The sequence below is a fragment of the Pavona decussata genome, unplaced genomic scaffold (genome assembly GCF_977016875.1).
Source record: "Pavona decussata unplaced genomic scaffold, jaPavDecu1.1 SCAFFOLD_29, whole genome shotgun sequence".
Lineage (NCBI taxonomy): Eukaryota > Metazoa > Cnidaria > Anthozoa > Scleractinia > Agariciidae > Pavona > Pavona decussata.
The window spans coordinates 780465-791896 of NW_028145452.1; the positions used below are offsets into that span (position 1 = coordinate 780465).

Below are 11432 nucleotides of genomic sequence, written 5' to 3' on the forward strand. Positions count from 1 at the left end.
TCATTCCATTTGGAGTACTTCTGAAATTATGGGCTTCTGGTCTAAGTGATGCATTTTTATTGCTCCTTTTGGGATTTACAGCTGATGTTCATACATTTTTGCATGTTATCCATCTTCTGTTAAGACAAGCTAAATCATTTCGTATTTATGCCGAAAACTTCCATCCCGTTGGTTTGCGTGAATGGTAAGCACTCCTAGGCTCCTTTCTCTGGTCTAAACAGCAGGCACTTGCTACAATCTATCAGCCCAAACAGTTTATATCCATAAGCTTTGGACACATGCATCATACCGCCCACATCAGGGAGTACCCCTTTCCAGGGAAAGTAAAATGGCACACCTCAGACATGGAACCTCGTTCCCAAGTGCGGGACAAAGAGAGAACCTGGGTATGAGGTTGTCTCGATAGAATGGTACTCGATAAGGATGTGAACGAAAATGAACAAAATAAACTCAAATCAAGCAGCAATTATCATACTTTTATTTATTAAAAGTCAAAACAACTTCAGAAACTATTCATTATTTTCGCTAAAATTACCTGGTCCATTGTTTTAATTTTACAGAATAAATATTTTCTAGTTTCAAAGCTCCTCGAAGGACAATCTCTAAACGAATTTCGTAATATTGGTATAATACCAACTTACAACGACAAAACTGACAAACAATACTTACGAGATCATGTACAATAAATCTCGGTATAAAAAATCTAAAAGTCATGAAATCTTTTGGAACTGATAAGATGTATTTTACGGTAGCAGCCGGATTTCTATTTATGGTTAATTAATTTCACTCTTAGTCACCCGGCAAACGCAGTCTTAAGTAATCAAGTTCTCTCAGCAACAACGCACTTACTTAAGTACTTTTCAGCCCCCACCCCCCAAACAACTACAACGTACACAATTAGCAACCGTAGAGGTGATGTTGGTTTCAAATGGTTTGTGAAAAGAGTTTAAATTTCCGGGTTCCATCCATTTAAGGCGAACGTAACGTGAACAATCGAAGCGATTGTTTCATATCAAGTAGAAAGTGAATATCCTCATAAACCAGTGTTATAGCCGTGGATAAGACTGAACTGTGGGTTGGGGTTGAGGGGAGGAGGGGGTGGAGGGAGTATATTTGACCAAATTTATAGGGACAGAAGTCCGGCTACGTTACGGTCAAAGAGCAGCCTATTTTACAAGTCACAAAACTGCTTTATATTACTCGTCGGCAAGATCAAGTTACAGTAAGGATTGACGTGGTACTACAACCTGTTATACTGCGCATATTCCAAAATTTACAACCACCAACTGAACCAAACATATTAGGACATTTTCACTATGGCGTCATTTCGGACTACCAGAATCCTTCAGTTTTTTGTTTTCTCGTGCTAATCGAGAGCTATCGTTCTAAGCTCTCCTCTAGGATTACAAAATTTGAATTACGAAGTGAATTCTGGTAGTTCTGGTCAAATGATGCCTTCATGAAAACGGCCTTTTACCTTTTACTGTTCTCTCCTTAGTTTCCAAATGAAATAGTCTCGCTTTTTACAAGGATTCCACCCGACACAGTGACACTACGTTTAGCTAAATGAAATGAGAGTTTGACGGTGTCTAGCATCTTAAACAAACTCGTGAAGCTATAAGTACATTCTCTCTCTCTCTTTTTTTTTTTGTTTCTAAAAAGAACCTCTTCTTAATTATTCTCGTGCCCAGATCTCCCACGGTCCAAAACCTGCAGTGAGATCTGGGTACGAGATTAAGAACCATCAGCTAATTAGTGATTGCGTACATAATGAAGTTTTCATTTTAGCGTCGTAGAACAGAAACTAAAGTACGATAATTACTATGGCCAATCACAACAGACGTAAATAGCGCCTTGAACCAATCAGAACTCAAACTGATTTAGCCAGCGCCAAATACGTGTAAGAAAGTCTCGATTAGTTTTGGTTTTCTTTTCTCATTGGTTGAGAAAGTGGCGTAAATATATGCCTAACCAATCACAGAGCGTAGTAAGTAGAGTGGTTTCCAATTGAGTGTTGTAAAACCAAAACCAAAGTAATTCTCTAGCCAATCGCAACAGATGTAAACAGCACAATCAGCCAATCAGAACTCGAAGCAAATACATGTAACCTGCGTCAAGCGCGGGAAAACGCGTGCGAGCGAGGCACGATTGGTTTCGGTTTGGTTTCCCATTGGTTGAGAAAATGGCGCGAGTTTTGTTAACCAATCACAGAGTCTAGTAAAGCCAAACCAAAGCAAACGCGAATTTACTTTCTACACTCAATTGAAAACCGCTCTAAAACAAAAGTAAACGCGAAATTACTTACGACACACAATTGAAAACCGCTCTGATATGATCCAGACGGAAATTGGAATTTTTCAGTTAACTTTAAAAAGTTTCGTATTTCGTTGCATATTTTCTCTCAGTGTATTTTATTAGGATGAAAATTAGAGTGTATAGGTGAAAATTATCCAAAAACTAGAGTGTATCATGAGAATAAGCAGAGAGCCTAGGATCCGCTACTGGATCACTACATACACTATAAACTGTAGCTATAAACAATTACGCGAATAAAAGTATGTACAATGAATACAGAATCATCAAGGATAAAGCTTTCATTTGATTGTCTCAGTAAACTTTACATTTTCAGTAAGCCCTTTTCATTAGCCTTGAAAAGCTACACTGTTCCAAACGCACTCTACGGCACTACGTTTTAGGTGTACACACAGCAATAACATTTCTTTGTAGATTTTAAGTGTTATTGGGAAAGAAATAACTTTATCAATTAATAATAACACCAGTAAGCAGAGTGGCGAGGCAGAACTCTTTGTAAACAACAAAACACGGTTCAACATGGACTTCAATACACTTCAAACATAGTCACTCGTGTTTCAATTTCGGTGCGGACTTCTGAACCTTGATGTTGACTCAAACTGTCAGTGAAAATCTAAAAAAAAAAGTGACAGGAAAGGATATAAATATATCATAAAGTAAAGTAAAGTAATTTATTGTAACGTCTTGCCTCGTTTTCTGCGCAAAGATTGGGAACTTTTTAAGTTTAAGTTTAATAATACTTTGTCATGTAATATTACTACAGTCTAGGGTGGGGAGGGGGAGGTGGGGGGGGGAGGGTGTTACATGACTGGAGAATAATTGGGGGAAATTGAATTCCCAAAATTACTCTCCAATATTAGAAATCTTAAGATGATAGAGCGGTTTCCAATTGAGTGTTGTAAAACCAAAACCAAAGCAATTACTCTGGTCAATCACAACAGACGTAAACAACACAATCAGCCAATCAGGATAGGAAGCAATGCAAATACATGTAACCGGCGCCAAGCGCGGGAAAACGCGTGCGGCGAAAACACGATTGGTTTTGGTTTAGATTCCCATTGGTTGAGAAAGTGGCGCGAGTTCTGTTAACAAATCACAGAACTCAGTAATGCAAAACCTAACCAGACGCGAAATTATTTTCGACACTCAATTGAAAACCGTTCAACTTATACCTAACAATAAAATAGAAAAATCATTTACAATACAATTAAAAAGTTAAAAAATGAAAATCATTCACAATGCAATTAAACCAATTAAAATATGCGAACAACAATGTTCACAACTCAGCGGGAAGTAATCTAGAAGAGAAGTTTTAAAACAGTTCAAAGAAGATGCTTGCATAATGTTTGATGGAATGTCATTCCTGTCTTAAATATAGCGGTTAAAAAATAAAATGTATGGGCTTTATCTGGTATAATTTTAAAGTCATGATTCTTAGGGGCTTTAATTCAGACATAAAACCAAAAAAAAGTCTCCTAATAAACGACTTACCTACTGCTTAGAAGGACAGCAACCAAGACGAACCAGATAGGGAGTCGAAACAGTTCTGCAAAAGGAATCAAAACAACGCCTTCAATAAGCTTTCTTACAGTTTCGTGTCAATATATTACGCACTTAGAGGAAAAAACCAACCAACGTTCAACAAAATAACCAACATACTGACATAAAAAAAAACCTACTCCATAGGAAAACAACAAGTTGAACCTTGAACTCGAACGCAAGAGACATGAACAGAAAATGCAAGGCTAATTTGTGGTACCACTGAGAGCGCCCTGTTTTCCAGTGCTTTTGGATCAGTTTCCAAAACACCTTTGGTGCGCATATCGATAATTAGTATGCATATCCGGGTATTCATTGTATAGATTTATCAGTATCGGATTCGACACACCCAATAGTCTTTAAAAGAACTTTGTCAGTTGGAGCGCATGCGCACTAGACTCCGGTTGAGACTAATTTGCATACAACTTGTCGCAGGATTTTTGCTTTTCTGTCATTGCAAAAGCTTTTAAAAATATCGCGACAAACAGCTTCTGTGATTACTAAAAAGCGTTTGTAAATAAAAAATTGGGCTAACTTTGGGAAGATGAACGCAATTCAACGTATTCAAAGCCGAGCGGCTGTGGGGTCGAGAATGAGTGTTTCTCATCAATGCGCGCATGCGCCTGGGGTGACATAGTCCCTTAAATAAATCTCAGGCATCTTGAGCTCTAGCCACTGACCTGACGCTCTGTTTATTGGACAAACTGTGTCACATTCTTTCACCACTTTGTTGACATCCATGACAATATTCGTGTAGTTTCTCTTGACTTCGTCGCAAACATATTGCTTGTCCCGTAGCACAACATAGTCGCATTTGGTGGTGTTGAAGTTCGCTGCGTTGCAATCCTTGTCGATTCCGCTTCCTGTTATTTTACATTGCAATGTAACCGTGACTGTCCCACCGTTATTACAGGACTTGCTGCAATCCACTGATACACTATACGAGCCAGAGATTGGACTGATGGTTACTACAAAACAAAAAGGAACGCAGAGACTTTAGTTCTCAGTATTACACTATTTGATTTCAGAGTCTCCTTTGGTTTAGCTTTACTATGCTCTCTGTTCCTCCTGCTCCCTAGATATTGTTAGTTGTATGTATTTCCGTTTCCGGTTTTAGTTGTTGCTAGAATGTGATTGACAGTCGTCGTTGCTATGCGCCACATGCGTTGAACTGCGTTGTGTGAAAACTAGGTTTCGCGAGTGTGTTGTGAATAAACCTTTTTAGTTCGAACCACCAGTTGTGCTTTGCGTTGTCTCATCGACACTCTGTAATTGTGATAGGTTTAAAAGGGGTGCAACTACTCTTGACTAATTAAAACTGTTTTCCATTGAGAGAGAGAGACCTTTGTAGCCCATTCAGACACCTTAAGCACTGCTGAGTGCGTGTTGAAAGTTATTTTGCGTTTTTTTTACCTTTGCTTGACTACTGCTCTCCTCATAGTGACTAAAAGAGGAAAAATATCGGGCCATTTTCGTAACCCATAACAAAAAACCTAAACCAAACGTTTATTGTTCGCTCGCGATTTTCTCCTCGTATTTCTCCGCGCATTTTCCCGCGCTTGACGCTTTAGTTGTATTTGCTCTCTGCAAGTTTCGTTTGTTTGTGATTGGCGCGTGAGATAACTTGTACTCGGTTTTACAATTTTCAGTTTTAGATCGCTCGATTTAGGAAATGTTTTAACAAACCGATGTTCGTGTTTCTAGACGTAGAATTATTCAACTGTAATTTGCAGCTTGTTGGATAAAATAATACATTAATTGTAGAAAATGTCGAAAAAATTTGAAATTTTATTTTACTTTATTTTAAAGAGAATCAGGGAGCACTACTTACAATAATGCAACATTGCAGAACTTATGACTTACGACACCACGGTACTAATAATACTACTAATAATACTAAGGTTACAATACTGATAAGCTAGACCCATCTGATAAGTTTCTTTGTTAATTTACTTATATATTTTAAAAACCGTAAAAAGCTCGATGCTTACCATTTATCATCGGTTGCGGGGTAGAAACATGCGCAGATGCCGTCTGGTTGGAGGCGACTGAAAGACTTGTTGCATTCGCTGCTGAGGCTGCTGATGGAGATGCGACTGTTGCTGTGGCTGATGCGGTTTGTGCCGCTGTTGTTGCTGAAGCTGATGCCACTTGTGCTGTTGTCGTTGCTGATGCTGATGTCGCTTGTTCTGCTGTTGTTGTTGAAGCTGATGCCGCTTGTGCCGTTGTCGTTGCTGATGCTGATGCCGCTTGTGCTGTTGTCTCTACTGAAGCTGATGCCGCTTGTGCTGTTGTCGTTGCTGATGCTGATGCCCCTTGTGCTGTTGTCGTTGCTGAAGCTGATGCCCCTTGTGCTGTTGTCGTTGTTGAGGCTGATGCCCCTTGTGCTGCTGTAGTTGCTGAGGCTGATGCCCCTTGTGCTGATGCTAATGCCCCTTGTGCTGTTGTCGTTACTGAAGCTGATGCCGCTGGTGCTGTTGTCGTTGCTGATGCTGATGCTGATGCCCCTTGTGCTGTTGTCGTTGCTGATGCTGATGCTGATGCCACTTGTGCTGCTGACGTCGTTGCCGAAGCTGATGCCCCTTGTGTTGTTGTCGTTGCTGATGCGGATTCCGTTTGTGCTGTTGTCGTTGCTGATGCTGATTCCGTTTGTGCTGTTGTCGTTGTTGAAGCTGATGCCCCTTGTGCTGCTGCCGTTGTTGAAGCTGATACCGCTTGTGTTTCTGTCGTTGCTGATGCTGATTCCGTTTGTGCTGTTGTCGTTGTTGAAGCTGATGCCCCTTGTGCTGCTGCCGTTGTTGAAGCTGATACCGCTTGTGTTTCTGTCGTTGCTGATGCTGATTCCGTTTGTGCTGTTGTCGTTGTTGAAGCTGATGCCCCTTGTGCTGCTGCCGTTGTTGAAGCTGATACCGCTTGTGTTTCTGTCGTTGCTGATGCTGATTCCGTTTGTGCTGTTGTCGTTGCTGAAGCTGATTCCGCTTGTGTTGCTGATGAAGAATACGAAGAAGGCATCGACGATGTACTTGCCTGGGATACCTTCGCATGATAGATACTATATACCAACAGAAGCGCAAGCAACCTTCGGTAAGACGCTGACATCATCTATAGGAAGATTGAGCAAAAAACAGTAATAAATAAACAAAATTGTTCATACTACTACATGTCTTTGTTCAGTAATTGTGGCGTAAAAATACTTACAAAACACGTGCCTATCTAATGATTTGTGGCAAATGAGCTGTGAAATGAGCTGCAAAAACATGACTAAAGCAAATTATAAATTTGTGCGCCTAGTGGCGCGGTTTTCTTTTTGTCTGCTTCGATTTAAATCCCTTGATTTGATTTCTGAATGTATTATGTGTTGTTTGAGAGGCTATAGCCTTGTATCCTGTACAGACATTCTTGGAGCTAGTCATGAACTGAGAAGGATTAATTATAAAGCGTTAAAGGTACTGTACATACAACGCAGGAGGCTAGAAACAACCACTACTACGTTAAAAATATACAAACGTATCAAGAGTATAGCCGAGTAAACTCAGTCTAAACTTGAGTTCGGATAATCAAACTGAAATGAAAATTGCGAAATTTTCTCTGATGAGGAATGACGTAGATGTGTACGTATATGCCCGTACTTGTGTTTGCGTTGACAACACAAAAGAGTTGCTTTTAATTTTTAAATGCTTTTAAATGTTTTCCGTTACTGTTACACTAGACAATTTTTCTTTCAACTTGTCTCGCAATATTATTCTAACATTGCCGAAACCGTTGCAAAAAGTAGAAGTCGGTTCTACTTTGTGCAACGGTGAGTACAACAAAAACACTGCGAGACATGTCCATTCCAGGGCATGTTACACGAAGCAACGATCCGCGCAACTTGTGCGGCAACGGCGCAAGGAAATTGCGAGACAAGTTGCAACAGCGCCTTAAGTCGCACCGGCTTTCAAGTTGGTTTCTAGTGCTTATTCTCAACCCTTTCCAGTGTTGCGCAGACAAAGGAGTAAAAACGTAAAGCAAGAATCGTGAATCACAGCAGGGACTACTGGCATTGTGGTTTTTAACATACACCCCTCTTGTGCGGTCTTTTATTTGTTTACATGAGTTGTTGTCATGGCTACGCGCGAACGAAGACTTTTTACTGATATCGTGTATTTCGCCTCGCCGATAATTCTACTGCTTGCTCAGCTATATGTACCTTGCTTATCGTTCTTATGAAAATTTAAAACTTATGTCTCAAACTCATTAATAATTCAGAGATAAAACGAAGGAAATCATTACCGTGAAGGAGGTTTGGAAATGTGTTCTCAATTATCATAAACATTGATGAACTTTTGCTTTAAATTTCTCCAAGAATTATTAATGGTTTGAGAAACTATATTAAACACTCTGTTTCTTCCTACATGTATTTCCAAACACCTCGAAGTTGGTTAAAAGAAACTCAGGTGCGCCTTGCTTTTCACGTGTTTGATCTACTACATGAAATAAATTTGAGTTTAACAGTCACATCAACAGCTCGCTGGTTTTGCGATCTGATTTCCTATCGTTACTCGCTTCGTATCAAGAAAAGTAAGCAAAAGAAAATCCTTCACCAAATATCATGAATGAACCTTTATTTAAGTATAATGCAAGTGCAAGAAAATCCTTGACCAACTACCATTGAAATATTTATGTTTTTTCGATACCAAATTAAATATTATCATTATCAGCAATCTCGGGATTGTCCAACGGTTCGTTTCTTGTCGTTTTGGCTGAAATATCTGTTCGGTAAGCCCGTTACTTGCTTCAGAAATTCGGATTAAATTGAGACCAAAAACTACCGTCCTCTTTCTTTAGCCAAACGTCAAATTTTCATAACAATGAAAACTTAACTCCTTTTGTTTTGGAGGGGCAAATATATCACTTAAAGACCATTTAAACGGTTTTAACATTTGATCAACACTCGTTCAACAAAAGCTGGGCAAAACTTTGCACCTGAATGTTGAACGGAGTGTTGAAACGGCTTCAACGCCATTCAATATTTTCGAAAGCTTTCAACAAGCTTTCAACATTTTTCACACTTTTAACAGTACAGTGTTGAACGACCAGTTAAAACGACCCCGACATTTGGTTCAACAAAGTGTTGAGCGCGGTATGTTGAAGCAAATATTGACTGAACCGTTTGAACGAAAGTGCATGGGAAATAACGCCGGAGAGCAGCCTTTTCGGAAAGCCACTGACACACATCTCGGAAAACTGGAAATAAAATTCCGTTCGCTTAAGACTTTGAACACACAAAAACGTGTTTGCTTACACACATTTGCCTTTGAATTTAAAAAAAATATATGGCCATAAAACCATCTGGGAACAGAAGACAATTTCTTAAGTGCTTTGCTTAAATATTCTCGTTGAATTGGTGCCTCTGTATATGAAGCAGGTGTTTTCAAAGTAACGGTTATAGAGTAGTACTGAGTAAAGCAGAATTTGTATTTCAATAGAAAAGTTACGGTAAAAGGAATAAACTTAATGCTTGTGGGTAATTTAACTGAACTTTTATCGAAGAAAAAAGCCTGCCTTGATGTTTGCAAATTTATTCGTCGCAAACGTTCCCAATTTTTTTGTATTTAGTGTAACAATTCGTCGATTTTTTGTTTAATTAGCGTCTCCTCCTCCAATCAAACTCCTGTCGGTCTCTTTCCGGATTTCAAACAATAAAACAAACATATTGTAATAATAACAATAATTAAAAAAAATACTCAGGCCTCATCGCGAAACAAATGGAGGTGCATGAATTCAAGCATGCTGCATACAAAATATGGCATATGGCACTCTAAAACCCGGACTGAATTGACACGGTGTGAGTGGGTTGTTCAGCTTTTAAATTTTGAATCTGTTTCTCATTAGCTTCACCGTTTGCTATAGTTACGGCTTGGCTCGAGAAAAACAACGTTTCGTCATTCATAATTGATTTTTAATAATAGCACGGACTTCATAAAACCGATCGTTATGGCGAAAGGTTTTATAAAAACCTTTCCCTTTATTTTCCAAAAACATTGAGGTCAAAAGAATTAACTGAGTAAGCCAAGAGCCATTTTAATGATGAATATGGGAACTTTGTTGTGCTCGACATGAGTGCTTTTATAAATTATTCACGAACTAGTGTGTTATTAGCATAACTTGATTCTTAAATACACCTGTGCTTTTTCTAACAAGTTTCGAGTACGCGCTGAGCCATACTGAAGCGAATGAGGCACTTTATTGCCAACTTTTGTAATCCAATGAGTATTTCTTAAGCTTCTGGCAAAAAAAAAAAATATTTTCTAAATTTTACTTCATAAAATGTTTGAAACCTCAACAACAAAAAATAAAAAAAAAAACCGAAGATATAGATAAAATAGCTTTGGCACGGACTACAGTGGTCCGAATATGAAAGACTACATCATTTCAAGATTTAGGACAGCGAAACAGCCTGTCCTATGTACAACTTACTGAAACAAGAACAGCGGTAATACAAGACTTGCCAGGAAGCGAAGGGATTATTTTATATATTTGGTTTCGAGGCTCTCACGATACAACATCATGTAAACTTTAATTTCAGAAAATCAAACATTACAGCGACAATTCAAATTGCTGTGAAATACATTCCAGATTTTAAATTGCCATTTCGTTTTATCGAGGCCAATGGAAACTAAAAGTTTCCCGACTCCTCCTTGCAATAAATTCCGTAAAGAAGGCTTCGCTGACACCCGGCCTCGGTCCAAAATTTAGTTTCCTTTTGCCAGTTTTATTTTATTGGGTATTTTTTGTAATATATGGAAGTTAATCTAACGTAATTTAGGTTGGTTTTACAATCGTTATATCAACAAGATGGACACCAAGCCGGGAAGACTTGGCTTAAATAAAATTTCCCTGCAGTTTTAAAAACTACATATTTACAAGTAATTTATATTACATTTCCCCGTTTCAAAATTATTTCATTTGATTTTAAATAAAGCTAGGAGTAGAGGCAACGGTGAGGAGTGCGTGGATGTTAAACTGGCTTCACGGAAAGCAAAAGATCATGAATTCGAGAGACGAGATCCGCATTATGAAATGAAATCTAAGGCTTTAACCACATTTGGTTTTTCACGTTAACTGGGATGATATGAGACCCTTTTAAAGGTGTAAAAAGTGGTTGAAAACTGTTCGTATCTCTTACCTTGATTCTTGCTCTAAAAAACGAAAGTGGACTGAAAATGTCGCTTGACCAAACAAATCAACCCGGCGTCGATAAAGTGAGAAACAGTAATTTGCGAGACAATATTATACACTACATATGATATTTTAAAGCCCTCCTATTGGGGTCGCTATAGAAACCTAAAAAAACACAACACGTAGTGCTTTCGTTTGCACCATATTTCCTGGTTACCGCAACAATACCTTACTGATAATGCGTTTTATCCAAACACATGGTGTAAGCTTACAGATGCTTGAATATATCGAAGTATTTTTTGACCGGAGTCATAGAAACGACGAGAAACTCGCTCGTCAAACGAGTATTGTTTAACTTTCAAGAGCGGCAGTTGTGAAGGCTACAAGTGACACAAACTATTCCAAGATGAAAATTTGTG

General features: G+C 38.7%; 1 protein-coding gene across 1 annotated transcript; it reads right to left on the bottom strand.

Annotated features, from left to right (window-relative positions):
- Nucleotides 1-455: 455 nt before the first annotated feature.
- On the bottom strand, nucleotides 456-11127 carry LOC146484809 (uncharacterized). Its single transcript, XM_085104282.1, has 5 exons — nucleotides 11021-11127; nucleotides 5844-6954; nucleotides 4533-4820; nucleotides 3805-3859; nucleotides 456-2926 (listed from the first exon to the last, which is right to left on the bottom strand). The coding sequence occupies exons 2-5, from the start codon at nucleotides 6952-6954 to the stop codon at nucleotides 2908-2910; spliced, it is 1473 nt and encodes a 490-aa protein (XP_084960408.1). The 5' UTR covers nucleotides 11021-11127; the 3' UTR covers nucleotides 456-2907.
- Nucleotides 11128-11432: the final 305 nt, after the last annotated feature.